At 36.2% G+C, this 21,465-nt stretch overlaps 1 protein-coding gene across 6 annotated transcripts; it reads right to left on the reverse strand.

The window, feature by feature from the left end:
- Window positions 1–1,205: 1,205 nt before the first annotated feature.
- Window positions 1,206–20,789, reverse strand: csnk1g2a (casein kinase 1, gamma 2a). 6 transcript variants are annotated; one of them, XM_067364267.1, is made up of 12 exons: window positions 20,634–20,789; window positions 16,918–17,658; window positions 13,175–13,244; window positions 10,643–10,791; window positions 10,325–10,559; window positions 9,916–10,001; window positions 8,897–8,981; window positions 8,668–8,816; window positions 8,498–8,581; window positions 7,353–7,454; window positions 6,606–6,712; window positions 1,206–2,570 (listed from the first exon to the last, which is right to left on the reverse strand). In XM_067364267.1, exons 2-12 carry the CDS (start codon window positions 17,149–17,151, stop codon window positions 2,516–2,518), a joined length of 1,356 nt encoding a protein of 451 aa, XP_067220368.1. In that variant the 5' UTR covers window positions 17,152–17,658; window positions 20,634–20,789; the 3' UTR covers window positions 1,206–2,515. The 6 variants fall into 6 exon arrangements, with proteins under 6 accessions (XP_067220368.1, XP_067220367.1, XP_067220366.1 ...); XM_067364266.1 differs by lacking the exon at window positions 7,353–7,454 and having other exon boundaries at window positions 8,668–8,813; XM_067364265.1 differs by lacking the exon at window positions 7,353–7,454.
- Between the last annotated feature and the right edge of the window lie 676 nt (window positions 20,790–21,465).

A 21,465-nucleotide genomic window follows, 5' to 3' on the forward strand; every position in this document is an offset into this window, starting at 1 on the left:
GCGCCCATACATTCACACCTACTACATTTACTAGTGTTTCCTCTCAGCAACACTAAATGCCTATTTTACTCTGTTAGAACTTTTAGTTGTAGAGTTTATCTAAGAAGCAACCACATACAAAGGTTCATTTAGATTAACAAACCTAATTTGTTTACTCTACACCAGTGGTTCTAAATCAAGTTTAAAAACATTTTTTTTTTTTTTTTTAACCCTTCTTAATCCTTCTCCAGTAAATCATGAAGTGGTTGAGAACCACTGCTCAACATCATATCTAAGAACAGCTCATTCATGTTTCTCGACAGGCTGTTCTAAAGAGGTTAATAATTGTATAATCACAAGATGTCATAATTGACTGGCTCTGTTGTATCTGCACGTGGAAAGTCATTTTGAAGTATAAAAGTATCCTGTTTTAGCATAACACAAGCTACAAGGGTGTGACACCTGCTCTCATGCCATTCTGACAAGGTGTACTACTCAGTGAATTATATTACACAGGCTTTCATGTGCAATAAAAGGGATGTTTAAAGGATTAAAATTAAAATTTCTAACCCTAACTCACCCCAATGTCATCCAAGATGTTCATGTCTGTCTTTCTTCAGTCAAAAAGAAATTAAGGTTTTTGATGAAAACATTCCAGGATTTTTCTCCATATAGTGGGCTTCAATGGAGCCCAAACAGTTGAATACAGTAATACACTTAGTAGTGTCTACACTGCTGTAATTCAAATAGAGAAGAAGAAGAGAGCTAGTTTAAGATGAGCATTCATGTTTAAAACTTATAAAATTTGTATTTTATTTTATTTTTTAGAAAATGAGCGATGGTTTATCTAAATAAGACCCTTATTCCTCGTCTTGTATTTTTTTAAAGCTGCACTTAAACTGTAATTTTGACCTTCAACCGTTTGGGCTCCATTGAAGCCCACTATATGGAGAAAAATCCTGGAACGTTTTCATCAAAAACCTTAATTTCTTTCCGACTGAAGAAAGACATGAACATCTTGGATGACATGGGGGTGAGTAAATTATCAGGAAATTTTAATTTGAAAGTGAACTAATCCTTTAAGGCACTTGCCCTGCAGATAAATATGTTCTATGGCACCACATCCTGGTGATTCACTGCAACTATCTGCGTTTTGTCACGTGATGTTGACTACAATTGGAATTACCGCAAGGATTAACCACAACCATAAACTCAATACAGTGATTGTGCAAAAACACAACATGTACCATTTTATGAGGCATAGAAGAAAAGCAACATTTAATAGGTATGTAAATTAATACACATCCTCACTCTGATAGGCAACCTCTGTTACTGCGTATAAACCCATAGACTCACGTCTTCATGGAGCTTTGCTATGATACACTTTACAACAGTGAAAAAGAAATCTGAGAAATGCCAGCGGACTCCATTAGACTGGAATGGAGCGCACGGTAGAGAACAAACACTCTGAGAGGGCCATGGACACCCCACCTGGATAGGAATCGTAGAGAGGGACACATTAGTGTTAAATGTTTTACTTGGAAAGGCACAAACTATGATTCCCAGGTAACTTAATCTAATGCGAAAAACAATAAAAGCACAATTTTGACTGAGAGCATCACTTTTGTCCCTTTGGGAGAGACCAGCCTGCTGTATAAAATGATCCCACGTCTGCCTTTATTACTGTTGCTTCCTGTCAATTTCAATGCCAGAAATGCCAAACGGTTCGCTTTTTTCCCCCAAAAGTGCAATTCACAGAGGAGAGATCCCATGTATTTCTCTCCATCTCCCACAGTACCTGAGACCAGCCACTGTGCTACAACATCATGGACAGGAAAAAGTAAAAAAAAAAAAAAAAAAAAAACACAACAGAAGAGAAAATAAAGAAACACTAAGAGCGGTTAAAAATGTTCACACATTCTACAACATGAGTAAAACTGTTCAACTCAGGGAGAACAGATCTTCAAAACAACTTTTTAAATTACAAAAACAAAAAAGGAAAGACAGAATTTACAGGGTTTTTTTCTGATTCCGGTGTATGTTTCTCCATATCAGTCAGCAGTCTTTCCCCACTTATTTTGATCCCATAAAAAAACATCATGGAGCACATCACTCACTCATCCAGCCAGCCAGTGTGTCAAAGTGAACAGATGTCTGTGTGTATGTGTGAGTCTGGTTGCCTTTTAGTTCTCAAATAATGGTTTTGCATGTCATCTAAAATACAAGTTTAAACAGTCCATCTGGGTTTAAGTCACATAACATATCATACTTCTGACGACAGAAGTCTCTTCTGGTGTCCCACATTGTACAAATATATCTATTTGTTCCACTGAATTGTTTCCTTACAAAGAGAGTGTCAGAGCCCAGAGTGCTGAGGTGTGTCCTCTGAGCGGATGCCAAAAGTGAGGCAGTGAGTTTCTGTTCTGAGGTGGAGCAGAGACAGAAAGGGAGGAGCTCCATGTTCCAGCTCCAAGTCCTTTGCTTTATTTTTTTTTCCTTAAACGCACCAGTGACAACGTTTCAAAGATGTTCCTCCTCACTTGTGTCGCTGGAGCGTTTTCCTCTTCCTCCTCTTGAAAAAACAACAGCACCTGAAACGAGCGAAGGAGTTAAAGACACTTTTGCAATCTCCCTTCATTCTCAAACTTGTTGCACAGTGGAGTCTAGGTTATGTCAGGCAGAGTTCAAAGCAAATTTAAACAACCCACTAGGACAAAATTTTAGCAAGAGATAAAACTGCACAATTGTGCGCAGCTATATGTGACTGGTGCTTATGTAACCAAAACATAAAGACAAATGCTATAACAGTGCTTTTACCCATTCAAGCCCATGGCAAAACAGTTGTATAGTACCTTAGGAAGAGCTTTTGACCACCTGCTAGATAATGCGTCATGATTATAACAAATTATATATATATATATATATATATATTTTAGAGAGAGAAAGATAGAGATTATGTAATATTTTGGTGTATTTAATTACACTTAAATATGGATTAAAATTGTATATTAATTTATGTTTGCAAAGTTGAAAATTTAGCAAATTTTTATTAATACAATGATAACTGATTCCTGGCAATGAAACCAAAACCTACACTACCATTCAATAGTTTGTACAGTAAGAATAATTAACAGCAATACTGTGAAACTTTATTACAATTTAAAATAACTTTTTTTTTTAATTTTCTATTTTTATATATTTTAAAATGTAATTTATTCCTGTGATGTCAAAGCTGAATTCTCAGCATCATTACAGTGTCACATGATCCTTCAGAAATCATTCTAATATGCTGATTTTCTGCTCAAGAGACATTTCTTATTATCATCAATCTTGAAATCAGTTGCATAATATTTTTGTGGAAACTGATACTATTTTTTTTTCAAGGTGTTGAATAGAAAGTTCAAAAGAACATTTATTTTGAATATAAATCTTTTGTAACATTATAAATGTCTTTTGATCAATTTAATGCATCCTTGCTGGATAAAAGTATTAATTTCTCAATGTTTTTGACATTTTCAATTTCACTACGGTGGAAATCAAAGACAAGGATCAGGCCCTAAAGTAATATATTCATTTCTCCATAAGTCTTTAATTGACATCCAGTTTAATAGCCAATGCTGAGCACATGAATATTGGCATTTTTCCTCTTTTAGAGGAACAATGAATTAACGGTAAAACTGAAAGTTAAATATTATTTCATATATAATAAATGTTATTATATAAAATGAAGGATTCAATAACATGTAAATAACTAAAATACCTTTAATGTTTAAAAAGTTATGTAACAAAACTATGAATTAATAAATTATCTTTAAATACAACTTTAAAATTTCATTTTAAAAACAAAGCCACTACTTGGAAAAAAGGGCAGTTCACAGAACGACGGCATAGGGATCGTTAAAGGCATCAGAGGGAAAAAATAATTTCGTTTCTAGCCCTTGTGGTTCAAAAGTTATTGGCATAAACATGGGTGCAACTTTGGACAGTTGGTGGCACTAGAGGGATTCAGTTAGAGACTTCACAATTGCTATGGTAACAGGTCAGACTATCCTCTATCTGTGTGCCAAATTTCATAACTTAGTCTCAAGCAGTTCTATGGGCTGCCATAGACTTCAAGAGAGGAAGAAGAAGAAAAGGAACACTAACGATTACAATAGATGCCATATCAGCTTCGGTGCTTGGCCCCTTTTTATTATTAAAAATATTTTAATAGTGGTTAAATTAACAAATTAAATCAAATTAATTTGAAGTATGGATATTTATTCGTCAGTTTGAACATTTTTTTTTTAATTATTAAATTGATAATTCCTTTTTTAATTTTAAAGTGCCATTCCAAGCAAAGAAACTATAACCTTTATAATTTGTCTTTGATTGTACACTATTAAACTGCAACAAAAAAGAAAAGGATGTGTATAACACAAACATGTATTTTACATCGCCATGACTTAACTATGAAATCAGTTTTTTATATTTTTTTATTATACAGTATGACAAATGGTTCTCAGAACCAATTTCACTACCATAGCAAAAATATTGGAACTATTTAAGTAACGTTTTGAAAATATAAATATTAAAGTCAATGAATTATTAATGCTAATAATAATTATAACACATTAAAACATTAGCATGTAGTCTTCAAATATTTAAGTAAACATTGCTTTAAATGGGATAAGTGAAAAGTAAAATGAACAACAAATGAACAAATTACACATACATTACACATACTTGTTACAGAACAAGTGGCATGTCTGTTAGTCTGCATTTATGCACACATCTAATTTGACAGACTTGTTTGTCTCATCTGTTGCTATGGTTATCACCATGTCAATCAACTCAATTTTGGATTCAATCCTGCATCTAAATTGTTGTCCCTCCAAAAACTTTGCAGTGTGTACTTAGCAGCATTAAAAATATTCATTCAATCAAATTGTAAATGGGTTATGGCAAACAAAGAGCACTCCCTTTATAATCAAGAGGGCCATTGAACACATTCTGAATTATTTCTTAAACGCTTCTTATTGGTTATTGCGTTCATGTGCCCAACACTGGATACAATGCTCAATGCTGTAAAAACATGTTGTAAATAGAAACATTTGATGATCTTTACAGAGCGCCACCGCTCAAACAAATGAACATGAGAATGTTTTAAAGCACTCGCCTATCAGCCAGTACGAGCTGGTATTGTTACATCTTTAAAATTTCAGTATCAACATTGTATCAAAGTACTTCTGACAACAACCAGAACTAAAAACAAGCTGCATCACTGCTGTAGGTTGCTGTGCCCACCCCTGGTTTATAACGCATACAAATTATTAGCAAGTTACTGAATTCATGTTAACGAGGTTAGGTAGCTGCTTACCAGCTGACATTCGTTGCAAACATTTGAGCAGTTAATAACATTAGCTAACTGATGCAAGAGCCAATATGACACTAAACATCATTCAAAAAAATACACTTCTCTCACACGTCAAAACTCAGAGTCCCTGAACATAGCATTTCCTGCTAGTAATGTTAATTGTTTCAGGGAGTGATAAACTCTTCGTTCTCGGCTAAAGGAAAAACACAAGAATAATTGTGTATTAATTGTTGTAAGAATTTTCCAGGATAACAACAATTTTAAGGACATTTTACATTTTCTCTCATTTTGCATGCATTTTGTTTTCCAGGACTGGAAATTACTAGGGATGCACCGAAATGAAAATTTTGGGCTGGAACCGAAACTTCTGGATGCACTTGGCTGAAAACCGAAACTGAAAATGCCCTTTTCAAAACAATTATTAATTTCTTATTTTAAATTAGTTGTTTTAAATAATTGTTATTATTATTATTATACTTTTTAATTAAATTCAGTAACTGTTTACTGAATCTGAATTCAAATAAATATGAGCCATATATAAAATAACCATGCTTTACTAAAGTAAATACTAAAAATAATGTAACAAAAATTGGACAGAAAATAGGCCTGTATTAAAATAACGTTAAACATCAATATATGAATATCAATATATTAATCTTCTATGCAACAGAATCAGATTTAACAGATTTATTTTTTGACCAATTATCAAAATAAATTATAGTCCTGACTCCTAAAAAGCTATTAATATAAGAGCATGAGAGCAGATAGCAGGGAGTGGATCAGTGAGCAGCGTTGCCCTGCACAGCTATACCATACCATGTTACAGTACAGTTAGCAATCAGAATCAAACAAGTCCACAGAAATTTTAAGTTGGCACATTATTTAAGCAGACTTTGTTTTTCCGGTGAGCATGAGTGGTACATGAGTGGAGTGTTTGGGACGTGAGTGACTGAACAAGGAGCGCAAACACGGAGCAGAACATTGAACACTCGCTTCAAAGTTGTCCGGTCTTGCAAGTGGAGCCGCTTGCAAAGTTACAAAACATGCTGCGCAAGAGTGAAACCGGATTGCTGAACACAGAGGGGCAGGGCGGCATATTTTTGACCCCTTTTCTCTTTCGAAAACTGGAAATGCCATTTTTGGACAATATTTCGATGCATCTCTAGAAATCAGTCATCAATTTTCCAGGTTTTCTAGGACACGTGGAAACCCTCAAACATGTACTTTTGAAGACAACTGGCAACCTTAAGATTCTTAAAATTGTCCTTACTTTGTATCATCGGCCACCTCCACCTCAGCAGGGGCAGTTATGGGAGCGTTTGAGTGTCCCGCCGTGGGATCGTCTGTATTCACTTCTCCATTGGTCGAGCTCATAACCTGGAGATTAATTTAAGGTAGCAAACAATGTGTTTTTAATATGGACAGGCAAAAATAAGTAATAACACAAAACCACAGTACACACTGGGATTTATTTTGTCTAACTGCCACTGCATATTTAGCAGTTCATGTAGCTCAGATTGGGGCTAAGTAACCCATTGAGGACACTTTTTTTAAATAATTAACCTGTTCAAAATCAGGTTGCTTAGCACCAACTAGGAAGGTTAAGAAGGGGGGAGGGGGGCATGTAAAATGAAAGAACGGTGCTTGGTTAGATAATGGAAATAAGCCGAAAATGAGCATTTTATAACATTTTATGAACACTAGCATTTTATAAAAGAAAAGTTACACCCTGGATAACTGTATGTACACAAGCAAACATCCATTTGTCTTGCTTAGCTACTTGTATACAATATAAACAGTATTTTCACACTGAAGTCACCAGATCCCAAGCCTAACCATCAGGAGCATGCACGTGATGTGTGTTAGACAAGGGTGGAGAGGAAAAGACCATTTAAGTGTTCGCAGCTGGAAAATGGGGTGTCTCAAGTGAGAGGAAAAAAGGAACAGAAAGACTAGAGAACAGAGAAAGGAAGAGATCGACACCAACAGCATGCAGTACTGCGCAAACACCCAGTACCTGGACAGAGCCCCCCAGCCTATCGGCCGTGAGGTGCGACCCCAGGAGCTCCCTGTTGGTCACGGGAGTGGGCTGGGACTCACTTCCTTTAGGTTCTGGAGACTGGCATGACAGCAGTGGGGGGAAAGGGGTGGGAGGGTGGCAAAGGGCATAAGAGATGTTTTTGAAAGGAGGTGAAGGTGTAAAGAAAAAAAGAACAAAGAGTTTAAAGAGGAACGCCTTCCATGCACAAGCAGACTGCACTAGCTAACAGGATAGAGGTGGAAATAAAAATGTGAGTGAAAAATAAAGAGAGCACGTGACATGCAGAGATGGAGAGGAAAGCTAAGCTCCAGCCAATCATAAAAAACGTGTAATGTAACAGATTTAAAGGGACTGTGACCAAGACATGGCAATACCACCCTCTAAAAGAATGGCATTCAGCGTCTGAGGAAACGACAGATCTTCAGACAAGCAAAAAACTGCTCTGGTTACAGGAAGTTGTCTTGGGTTTGTTGATGAGTGAAACCAAACATTAACCACATACTGCTGACATGGGTTAAAAGAGAATCTGAAATACTGGAGATAACATTTCAAAAATATCACCGCATTAAGCAATGTTTTTCCACAAATAACAAAGGAGAAAACGAAACTGGTACTCAAATGTGATAACTGTCCCATTCTTCTTTTTTTACAAGGACTTAGTGGTAAAAGTAAAAGTGAAATATTTCAAAATATAATAAATATTACTATATAAAATTAAGAAATCAATAAGTGTTTTTAAAGTGTGTTTAAAAAGTTAAATGGAACAAAATCATTTTTAAACGCAACTTTTAAATTTCAATTTTAAAACCAAGAAAAAAAATGCCACTTGGCAGTTCACACATGATTATTAATAGACATTATTATTATTTTTTTAAAAAGGAGGCTAAATTAAATCAATTTTAAATATATTTATTAATCAGTTTGAACAATTGAATAAATAAATTGATCATTCCTTTAATTTTAAAGTGGCATTCCAAGTAATGAAACTACAACCTTTATCATTTTTCTTTGATCATACACTATAAAATTGCAAAAACAAAAAGAAAAAGAAGAAAGAAAAGGGATGTGTATTACGAAAACGTACTTTACATGGCTATCAACAGCATGAGGTTGTATCTCACCTGGTTTTTGGTCTGTGGTTGTGCTTTGTCTCTGCTGCTGGGTTGCAGAGGTGTGTCACTAGGCATGGGTCCTATTGGAGTCGGCTGTATAGATACGTATATGAAACTCAACATCCATGTACTTGCATCATATACAAGCGGTTTATGGTTTGACATCCAAATAGACTTACCAGCGGCTTGCCGACCCAGTCATATTCATAGTCAAAGACATAGCCGTTCCTGTCAAAGAGGTCTGTAAAGAGTTTTCTCAAGTAGTCATAATCCGGTTTTTCAAAGAAATCCAGTCTCCGCACATAGCGCAGGTAGGTGGCCATTTCTTCTGTGTGATAGAAGTCAAAGTTAAGAAAATGCACTGGATTTTCGAGTGTTCGAGATACGTTTGAAAAAGAACTCGCTTACCGGGGAAACTCTCACAGAGCACTTCTATAGGGGTAGCCCTTTTGGTATCTCCGATTTTCTGATAGCGCTCCTTAAGCGTGTCAGCCTTAATGAATAAAATAGGACAGAACAAAGATTAGAACATTTTGGGAATTACATAAATCCCTTTTTATACTATCTTTTAATAGTAATAGTATTAGCAATTTATTTTACACTTATAACAACTGGGTAATAACTAGGTACCACCCATGAAACTAATTCTTAATCTAACCTTAACCCATCTAGTTACTTTATATTATTCAGTACTTTCTTAGGTAAGTAAACTGCAAGAACACTGAAAAATTATCCAATAAATTTTTTTTACTACTATGGAAGTCAGTGGCTACCTTCAACTGTCTGCTTAACCAACATTCTTCAAAATATCTATTTTTAGTTCAACAGAAGAAAGAAACTCATACAGGTTTGGAACAACATAAGGGCGAGTAAATGATGACAAGAGTTTTCATTTTTGGGTGCACTATCCCTTAAACAGTAAAGTCACCAAGATTTCAGTCTTTTTCCCCTTTTAGACTATAAAACCAGATAAAGCTATAAACAAACACATTTTAATAATTTTTTGGGTCTTCTAAATAGGTCAGCTTATCGAGGCTGTATAGCTATTGGTTATTCTGCTGACTTTCTGTGATAGTGACAGATAGTGGGGCCTTTCACATTTTCAGACATTAGCTGAGTGAGATAAGACTCTCAGACCAGAAGGATACCATCAAAACACAGTTAAGAGAATGAGACAACTGAATGGAGGGGAAACTAACCATCGATTTGTACTTTTTAATTGGTACAAAACAGCACAGAACTGATAAGATGCATTAATCTCTCATATTTACCATAATCTGTGCTTTAAAATGCTTAAAGAAATGTAACAATAAAACAAACCACATTTTCTATAATGGTATCGCACAGTCTTAGTTTTTGAAAACAGACTTTTAAATCAAAATGTACAAAGGCAGCAAACATCTCTTTCACTCCACCTAGTACAATACCTTCAAGCCTTGCCAGGGCAGACTGCCCCGTAGGAAGTACATAAACATATGACCCAGTGCCTCCAAATCATCCCGCCTGCTTTGCTCTTCAAGAAAAAGACAAGAAAAAAAGAAAAAAAAATTAAAAACTGCTAGGTAAACTTTAATCTGTCTTCAGTCTGACAAAGAGTCTTAATTTACTTTGCAAAATGATTTATGCATTCAGCAAATGCAAAATCCTGAGCCAAAAAGCACCTGCATCTTACCAGTGCCATGATTAAATCTACGTTGTGACTGAGCAAGCAGATTTGTGTCACTAACAGCTAAGCTAGGTTTTAAGACATACTTTAGTCTTTATCCCCCCATGAAATTCTAATAACCCTTCCTAAGCCCTGACAGAGCGAATCTTTCCCGTGTCTGCAGGTCTTACCCTTTCCCAGGTGTGTGTTGATGCTCATGTAGCGAGCTGTCCCTGTTAAGCTCTTGTGCTCCCTGTAAGGGATGTGTTTTTTGGTCTCAGGGTCGATGTATTCTTTGGCAAGCCCAAAGTCAATGATGTGGATTGTATGTTGCCTCTTGGTCCCCGGTCGGCCCACCAAGAAGTTTTCTGGCTTAACATCCCTGTAGATCAGACTTCTTGTGTGCACATATTCCATCCGTGTGATCTTTAATAAAAGGTATAAGTCATGTTAAAAAAATGTAATTATCAGTCTTTCTTTCTCTCTCATGAGTGAGCGATTACACTGACCAGCTGAATTGCGATCATGAGGACGGTCTTGAGGGAAAAGGTTCTGTCGCAGAGGTCAAACAGGTCCTCCAGACTGGGGCCCAGCAGCTCCAGCACCATGGCATTGTACTTCCCACAAGGCCCAAAGTAGTACACCTGAGGAACACCCTCTGAACACACACATATATATGTAGTTAGAAAACAGATCTACAGAGTTTGGTAATACAAATACAAAGTGGCAATTTAGCACAGCATTAACCTAAATGGTCAGAATTAATAAGATTACGTAAAGACAAGGAAGAATAATCTTTTGTTATTTGGTGTTCGGCACTCTACACTCTAGACATTACTGCTTCATATTGAGGTACACTACATTTTTGTGTATAATAGCAGTATGGGGCAACAGTGTATGGACTCTCAAATCTATTAGGCGACATGTTGAACTGGAACATGAAGAATATCGCAATTTATTTAATGAGCGTTTGATTAGGCCACAAAGTTGTGGTCTAAAAAGACCACACTGGTACACAAACTTCCTTGCACACTCTTTATGTCACGGCTACAGTGTGTGAGTGGTACAACAAGGTAATTAAATACCACATTTTGTTTAAATACTGACAGAATTGGGGAGTTTGATTCATTTAAGCTAATCAGTTCTTTCAAACTGTCCATTTCAATTAATCACTTGAAAGAATCATTTGTCATCACTCAATAACATTCACAGAAGTCTCCATGTGAGTGTTTTAATGCCTTAAAATGTTTTGGGGAAAAAAAGGGTAAATATGAAGAATATAATATATACAACAATGTTTGATCAAAATGTTCCTTTGGAGGAAAAACCCCCAACACTTCAAGGCACTTTTAAAGGTGCCCTAGAACTTTTTTTAAAAATATGTAATATAAGTCTAAGGTGTCCCCTGAATGTGTCTGTGAAGTTTCAGCTCAAAATACCCCATAGATTTTTTTTTAATTAATTTTTTTAACTGCCTATTTTGGGGCATAATTAGAAATGAACCGATTCAGGGTGTGTGGCCCTTTAATTCTCGTGCACCACGCCCCAAGAGCTCGCGCTTGCCTTAAACAACATAAAAAAAGTTCAAACAGCTAATATAACCCTCAAAAAGGATCTTTACAAAGTGTTCGTCATGCAGCATGTCTAATCGCGTAAGTACAGTGTTTATTTTGATGTTTACATTTGGTTATGAATGAGTTTGATGGTGCTCCGTGGCTAACGGCTAACATTACACACTATTGGAGAGATTTATAAAGAATGAAGTTGTGTTTATGAATTATACAGACTGCAAGTGTTTAAAAATGAAAATAGCGACGGCTCGTCTCCATGGATACAGTAAGAAATGATGGCAACTTTAACCACATTTAACAGTACATTAGCAACATGCTAACAAAACATTTAGAAAGACAAATTTACAAATATCACTAAAAATATCATGTAATCATGAATCATGTCAGTTATTATTGCTCCATCTTCCATTTTTTGCTATTGTCCTTGCTTGCTTATCTAGTCTGTTGATTCAGCTGTGCACATCCAGACGTTAATACTGGCTGCCCTTGTGTAATGCCTCGATCATGGGCTGGCATATGCAAATATTGGGGGCGTACATATTAATGATCCCGACTGTTACGTAACAGTCGGTGTTATGTTGAGATTCGCCTGTTCTTTGGAGGTCTTTTAAACAAATGAGATTTATATAAGAAGGAGGAAACAATGGAGTTTGAGACTCACTGTATGTCATTTCCATGTACTGAACTCTTGTTATTCAACTATGCCGAGGTAAATTAAATTTTTGAATCTAGGGCACCTTTAAACCAAATTCAAAAACAGAAACTGATCAAATGTTTTTAAAAGGCTGGAAAATGTCAAGATCACAAATATCACCGAGCCCTAATCAGGCCTGGTAACACTGTAAAAAAGACTACCCTGAGTAACGAACACACACAAATATTAGATTCACAATGCAACTTCAGCATAGGAATGAGTAATTATTCAAAGTGTACAGTGTCATGTTTTTCTAATGCTCTCCTCATGAAAAATGCATAGCAGAATAAAAAGGTTCTGAGGCCTTAACGCTGGGAACAGAAATCTCCTCTGGCTCAACAGCAATGAGAGATGCAACGCCTCAACCATCAACCCTAGGCTTTATTTGATCTGCGCAAAACACTTAACGGCATTCTTTTATTGATGAACACATTCTGAATATATCATATCATTGAAATAAGGTATGTGTTAAGCTGTCACATCTTTTAATACAAGTTAACCTTTCTTTCTCGTGTGAAACGCTGTGTGAAAAAGACTAAAGCAAGTAGAGCAATCGATGCACAGGAACCACAGCCTGTGCTGATTAAATTCGTCCTCGTGCTGAAAAGAGGATGTGGACAGGATGAGCTAAAAGCAACAAGATTGTAAATAGGATGTGGACTGCTAAAGCTCTACAACAAAGAAAGGGGTGTGAATGGGTGCTTAACTGTAAGATTTAAAGTAACATATGGGGGACAATAAATGGAAAATAGATAGAAATACAGCCTATTACTTACCCGAGTTGCCCAACTGTTTATAAAACCTGTACTCGAGGTGGAGCTGGGGTGCTCTGGATTTGATCGGCTCCTATGAAAGAGTAAAATTAAATGACAAAAACATAAGTTTTGGCATTCCTCTTAAGTAAAAATAAAAGCCAGTTTTTAACATTGGTTTTAGGTTAGCATGAAAGCTGTTAACCATTGTCAGATAACAGATGTGGTCCATATTATGGGTGTTTTGGGTTACGTATACTGCAGTGGATCACTATAATCACCATTGAAATTTTGCAGGTCCATTGTCAATAGTGTAGCAATGTATGCCCAACGCGTTGCAAACTATTTCGCCCTCAAACAAAATTTTCCATTGTGTGGATTCCTATTGAAATCACTCGATTTCGACTGTGACAATTTACACAACAATGGAAGTTGCCAAAACTACTAATATGCCACTTTGATCAATGGGATATCGCTCTGCATGGTAGATTCAGGTAATGTCATCCCTAAGTGATAAATGCAGGGTGGTCCATTTAGTTGAATGCTGTTTTTTACATAAATAATGTAAGTGATAGAATGTGTATGTGCATGTTAAGTGCAGGATCCAGGGTTGAGTCATCCGTGGCACCAGCAGCTCTGAGCATGCGGAGAAAAGTCCTGCTAAGCAGGAGGCAGAATGGAAGAGCCAAATACATATATAAATAAATAATAAAAAAACAGATTGCCTAAAGGCCACAGGATGTATTAAATACCCAGCAGTGGAGAGTGAGAAGTACAACACTTACTCTTTTAGCGTTCATTTCCAGTTAATATAAATGGTCATATCAGGATCAACATCAAGACCCCTTTATTTAGTACCAGTAATTGGATAATACAGCCTTTGTGTAGCTTCTTCAGAGAGGATATTTGTCTGGTTTAACAGAATCAGTACCACTAGGCACACATGTACGCATCTCAATCTGCATGTCATAGCAGAATGAAAGCCTGAAATCGGTGTTGTAATATCTCCATGAAGCTCTGTGTACAGACCTATACTTCACTCTTATCACCAAATGTGTAGCTACATTTCATGATAGTGTGATTAAGGTTCTCATTACAGTATGTAAAGGTGAGACCAAGGAGCTAATGACATAAGAGTGTCTTACTTATGCGATCACATATTTCTTTCAAAGCAGAACAGTTGGCAACATGGTAAATGTAATAAATAAAAAATAAATTTGAGATTTCTGCAATGTGGTGTGACTCTAGAGAATCTGAATATTCACAGAATACATCTTACACACTCAACACTTGAAATTGAGGCCGGTGTTGCTGACGAACAATGTGGGTGGCTACTAAAATGTCCCTAGATAATATTCTAATCACTAACTAATCTTTCCCTATATGTATTTTGGATATGCATGCTTGAAACCAAATCCAATTAAAATACTTATCTGGAGGAGCAGTTTTTAAATTGTTTTTGCATGGTTTGCACAGCAACAAACCAACAAAAAGTGGATGTCCTTCTAAATGAGAAAGCCAGGCATAATTTTCACACTGTGATACTGACCAATCATAAAATAAACATGTACACTACTGTTCAAAAGTTTGGGGTTTGTAAGATTTTGTAATGTTTTTGAAAGAAGGCTCTTATGTATACAAATGCTTTATTTATTTAAAGGTGCCCTAGAACCAGTTTTTACAAGATATATAAGTCTAAGGTGTCCTCTGAAATGTGTCTGTGAAGTTTCAGCTCAAAACACCCCATAGATTTTTTTAAATTAATTTTCTTAATGGTGCCCCAAAATAGGCAGTTAACTATGCACCGATTCAGGCTGCAGCCCCTTTAAATCGCGCACTCCCTGCCCCCCGAGCTCTCGACTTTAATACAGTGCATTTACAGTTCACACAGCTAATATAACCCTCAAATGGATCTTTACAAGATGTTCGTCATGCATACTGCATGTATGCATCGGATCATATGAGTATAGTATTTATTTGGATGTTTACAATTGATTCTGAATGAGTTTGATAGTGCTCCGTGGATTACACACTGTTGGAGAGATTTATAAAGAATGAATGTTTGTGCATTATACAGACTGCAAGTGTTTAAAAATGAAAATAGCAACGGCTCGTCTCCGTGAATACAGTAAGAAACAATGATAACTTTAACCACATTTAACAGTACATTAGCAACATGCTAACAAAACATTTATAAAGACAATTCACAAATATCACTAAAAATATCATGTAATCATGGATCATGTCAGTTATTATTGCTCCATCTGCCATTTTTCGCTATTGTACTTGCTTGCTTACCTAGTCTGATGATTCAGCTGTGCACAGATCCAGACGTTAATACTGGCTGCCCTTGTGTAATGCCTTGAACATGGGCTGGCATATGCAAATATTGGGGTCATACATATTAATGATCCCGACTGTTCACCGACGTAACAGTCGGTGTTATGTTGAGATTCGCCTGTTTTTCTGAGTTCTTTTAAACAAATGAGATTTACATAAGAAGAAGGAAGCAATGGAGTTTGAAACTCAATGTATGTCTTTTCCATGTACTGAACTCTTGTTATTCAACTATGCCAAGGTAAATTCAATTTTTGATTCTAGGGCACCTTTAATCAAAAACACAGTAAAAACTGAAAATAACTTCTTTTAATCTGAATATATATTTAAAATGTAGTTTATTCCTGTGAAGATGGCAAAGCAGAATTTTCAGCATCATTACTCCAGTCTTAAGTGTCCCATGATCCTTCAGAAATCATTCTAATATGCTGATTTGGTGTTGAAGGAACATTTCTTATTATTAATAATGTTGAAATCAGTTGTGCTGCTTAACATTGATAAAATTTCAAAAGACCAACATTTATTTAAAAAAGAAATACAAATGTCTTCATCACCTTTGATCAATTGAATGCGTCCTTCCTTGCTGAATAAAATTATTACTTTAAAAAAAATAAATAATAATAATGACCCCAAACTTTTGAATTTTATAATATATATATATATATATTTAATTAAAATTCCATTAGTGTTTATGAAATCTAATTTTTACTGCTTTCAGTTACCAAATAGGAGTGTATTACTCTCAGCTCTAATACATTTTACCATATCCTTTCCACAGACTTTCCCCCAAGATCATTGCAGAAAATATATTAAAAAGTCTAAAGATCATGTCTGATCTTGCCAATCGCTGATCAGACATCATGCAATCAGAAATAGAGAAATACATCTTGCAGCATAACATTTTTTTACCACACAGAAACCGCCAACACATCTCAAAGGATTCCTGTTCAGCACTTCATGTTTTTACATGAATATGCTTATTTGCACGTTCACAATCTTTTGTAAATTTACAGAGTATATTCCTCACCACAGGTTAACATACTGCAAGAAAAAAACATATCATGATGTCCTGCATATTTTTATGCAGGTACATGTTGTAGAATAAAAACTATTTAAACAAGACTGCAGTGTCTGTTCTTTTGGTCATTTAGTTCAAGTAAAAGATGGATGACTGTTGTCTCCAGTACATATAATTACATGGTAATGTGTGTAAAAAGGGATTTTTTTCCAAATGGAACTGGGTGAACAAATGAGAACAAGCACTGCATATTAATCTAATGTAGCTAGGTGTTATGAACAACTGTGTGTTTATTTCTTTTTGCAAATTATTAACAGCACACACTCAAACTACAGGCAGCGGTGGAAGTTCAGGATTCATCATTAATTCCTAAAATCAACATAATATACACTGGTTTTTGGGAGGCACTTACCAGTTTAATGGCCACATATTCATTAGTGTAAAGATTCTTCCCGAGTCGAAGCTCTCCAAAGTTCCCACAGCCGATCTTCTTTCCCACTCGGAAGTTAGGGCCAACCATAAGCACCCCGGAGTTGGACGAGTTTCGGCCACCCCCATGCCCTGTCCTGCTCCCGCCAGTCTTAGACATTCTCTTTCCTTCCTCAGCCTCACCTTTTCCTCCTCCTCCTCTCTTATCAAAATCCATAAGCTTGTGATACCCCGGCCTCTCCACGATTACTCCGCTGCCATAAAATCACAGAGCCACCAAAACAACTAGCAACAGGGGCACGGGGAATGGGATGGAGGAGAGGAATTTAGTGAGAAAGAGAGTGGAGGGAATGGCTTATCCACAATACAGCTCTACACATGTAGATTAAAATAGACATTAACTGCTTTTATAGACAGGGGGGAGGAGGGGAAAGTATAGCTGACAATCCAAGGGCGATACAATTCAGGACGAAGACATCATACAGAAATCTTCCTTAAATCCAACTGCAGAGGAGCACATTCCTCGGGAGATGGACACATGCGCACGACACTAGCTGGTGAAAGTGAGGCGCTGTCTGGCATTGGTTTCCATCCTTTGCACCCCCTCCAGGTGGTTTTGTAGAGTTGTGTCAGGCATTCCTTGCGTCCAAGTGCGAATGCAGAGCATACCAAAGTTTGCGTTTAGGGGAAACAGGTGGCACATCAGCAGCACACCTTAAAATATCTGGGGCAGAGAAAAGGCACAATTAGTGCTAAATAGACTGCTTAAAAGTTCACTTAGAGAACTGCACTCTCTTGGCACCTGTTTTAATATAGACACTGACTGTACCACTCATTTTAAGGAACGGTCCACCCAAAAATGAAAATTCTGTCATTATTTACTTACCCTCATGTCATTCCAAGCCTGTATTACTTTCTTCTGCAGAACACAAGAAGATATTTTGAAAAATGTTAGTCATCAAACTGTTTTGCTGACCACTGACTTCCATTGTATGGATATAAAAAAAAGATGACACCTCAAAATATCTTCTTTTATGTTCTGCAGGAGAAAGAAAGTAATACAAATTTGGAAAGAAAGCATCTTGGGTGAACCAAATATATTAATGATATCAAAATACCCCTTAACAACTTGTGATTGCACCTTAAAGTGTTTGTTCACCCAAACATTAAAATTCTGTCATTTATTACTCACCCTAGAGTCGTTCCACATCCATAAGACCTTTGTTCATCTTTGGAACACAAATTAAGATCTTTTTGATTAATTCTGAGAGCTTTCTGTCCCTCCATAGAGATCCAATGTACTTCCACTTTCAAGATCCAGAAAGGTAGGACTAACATCATTAAAGTACTCATAAAAAACATAATTTACCACTTTACTTACAAAAATATTGATTGTCGTGATGCCCTTATGAATGCCCGTTGTGTTCTCAGACTTGAGCATCAACACAAGAGTGTTCACAAGAGCATCACAATGCATGCGTTTTGTGTTCACGTGAGAGCTGGCATTGTTGAGTGGACAAGCTTAGGATAATATTATTTTATAAAAGTAGTATATTATGTTTTGTTTTGTGCACAAACAAAGCACTCATGTTGCTTCATAAAACTGAGTTTAAGCCACTGGAGTCACATGGAGTACTTTAATGATGTCTTTCCTTCCTTTCTTTACCTTGGAGTGGTAGTTGCGTTGGATCTCTATAGGACAGAAACCTCTCAAACTTCATCAAAAAGATCTAAATTTGTGTTCCGAAAATGAACAACGGCCTTACGGATGTGGAACAACACAAGGGAGAGTAATAAATGACAGAATTTTCATTTCTGGGTGAACTAACCCTTTAATCAATCTAAAGGAAGTTGCCAAAACTACTAATACATGACTTCTATCATTAGGATATTGCTTAGCATAGCAGATTCAGGTAATGTCATCACTAAGTAATCGATACAGGGTGGTCCATTTAGTTTTTAGAACTCACTCTTGTGTTACCCATTATAACTTTATAAACTTATTACAGTGACTGTCAAGGCAGCTTGCTTTAACACAATGAATTATAACATTCACAAACAGCCATATAAATGTTGTAGTCCTACTTACACAGTTAACTTTGCTTTGGTCTCAATCTCTAGTCAGATCTCAAGTAAAACAACATATACAATAAAAATGCAGAAAGAAAAAGTCAGCATTGCACTATCACCGTTTCTATAAAACACACAACTTAAGAGTCAGAAGGGACACGAAACCAGAGACCATCTCCCTACAGGAAATGTTATCTAGCATTTCTGACTTCCAGCTCTAAAAATACATCCCTCAGGAGCTCGAGATGAGGCCTGAGGTCGTGTGAAGACGAGCCGGAGTCATCTTGGACCAAGTGTCTTGGTTATGTTTTGAGCAGAGGGAGGCACCTCGCCAGAAGTTATGGACGATGCCGTCCATTGGCTGGTTTATTGAACAACAGAGAATGTCTCTTTTAAAAAAAACAAATGGGAGAATTTATGCCCAGGAAACAATTTAAAAAAAATGATTTCATCATTGCTCATCATTACAAGAGAAATTTTGTCATAAGGCAACAATACTAAGTACCATTAAGTTACACTATGATAGATAGATAGATAGATGACTGTGTGATGACAAGCACATATTCATTGCTTAAGGTGTCATAAAACATGACTTTCCAACAAAATATTCCTGATTATCAATTCACAATGGATCCTCTGAAATGTTCCATTTTAACTTCGTGAATTATCACTGAAATGTTACATCAAACCGTTTTGTTATGATGCACAAATTTTAGTCGTGATAGCCTAAAAATACAATACTGATTTTTCAGCCTGTGTGGATTGTAGCATCCATTCCATATCCAAGAGTGAGGTACGAGTTTTAGAAACGATGACTAAATGTTATAAAAAGTTATTAAGTTAACCGTTCAGCTAAGACTATAATCCATCGTCTCGCGTCGGATCAGGCCTGATCTATATGCATCGACAACAAAACTATTTTACAATGCCAACAAATGTGATGAATCAGGCCTGTACGCTGGCCCTCTCTTTGGATTCAGCAGCTTGTCTTATGTATGACCCATACTTTTAAAGCTAGAGAAATAAATTAACGCCACAGTGTCAAATATTTCGATGTTTAAAGGAATAGCCTGCTGAAAAAAACTGACCAAATGTGCCTGCTAGCCTCATGCAGCTCGCAACCAAAGTATGAGAAAGAAACTTGGGTTACTAAGATAAACTCCAAACATTTTGGTACATTATGTTCTCTTTGTAAGGGTACATTATATAAACGTAAAGATAGTAACGATGAGATGTTCGTGTGAATCCTCGAGTGTTGAAGAGCCAATGTTGTCAGTTAGCCACTGAGTTGCCAACTAAGCAGCAGAAATGAGTGAACACACGGCTAGCGCGCTAACTAGCCCAAACAAGCTAACGATCTGTGGCCTGCGCTTCAGCAAGCTAACGAGAGTTACTAATTCAACAACAGCAGCGGGGTTATGGAAAATAAAATACAGCTTGATATTATCTACAACAACATTATACATACATCAAAGCAATATTTGTTGACAAGCACATAGATTGTGTTGCCAGCCATTAACCGGGCAACTCCTTAATCCCGAACAGTCGAAAATGATCCAAATTACGTACGCGGAATATTCCATAAATCGTTAAAGGAGGAAGGTTTATCAACAGATTAGATACTTTTACCTAGATCTCTGTATTATAAGTCGATGACAGTTCCCATTTTGTCGGTTTTAATGGTCATTCCTTGAAGCCATTATCGTTTTTTCTCCCTCTTCGCTGATGTCTCTTTAAGCCTCTCCGTACAGCTGGCGCGTTTCCTCCGCTGTCGCCGATCACATCACCGGGTCTAAGCTGCGAAACTTGCGTAGTTGGGTTTGGAGAATACTGGGTCATAAAATTCCGCGCTCTTCGGAAAAAAATAATGCGCAGTTTCATTCAACGTAAAACTACGTGAGAAACTGAACCGGATGACGTAGAAACTGGTGTCGATATGAAAACTAAGCTTGTAGCTTCTGTACGTGGGTCAGACTCAATCATATAATGCAGCATTTATTCATGTGCCCAACATTTTGTTTTAGTTCACTGGATAAAATATAAAACTGACTTAATTTATGTTAGTTCGTTTTTTTATATTATATTATATTATATTATATTATATTATATTATATTATATTATATTATATTATATTATATTATATTATATTATATTATATTATAAATTTACATTCAAACCATTCAAAAATTTGAGGTTTTTACTGTTTATACTGTATTTTGATCAAAGAAATGCATTATAAGAGACATTAAACATAGGATAATGTGTGGTAAATTAGATTCAATACTTTTGGCTGCCATTTGAACATGAAAACATGAAAGCAATTTACCCTGGCTATAATATCTGGCTATACTTTTTATAGAAATACAAATCAGACACAATCATTTATGAAAAGTTAAAAATGTGTAACAGAAATGACACATGTTTACTTATTTTAAGTTTCAGCTATATTCAAAATAAGTA

This window comes from Chanodichthys erythropterus, chromosome 16, assembly GCF_024489055.1.
Source record: "Chanodichthys erythropterus isolate Z2021 chromosome 16, ASM2448905v1, whole genome shotgun sequence".
Lineage (NCBI taxonomy): Eukaryota > Metazoa > Chordata > Actinopteri > Cypriniformes > Xenocyprididae > Chanodichthys > Chanodichthys erythropterus.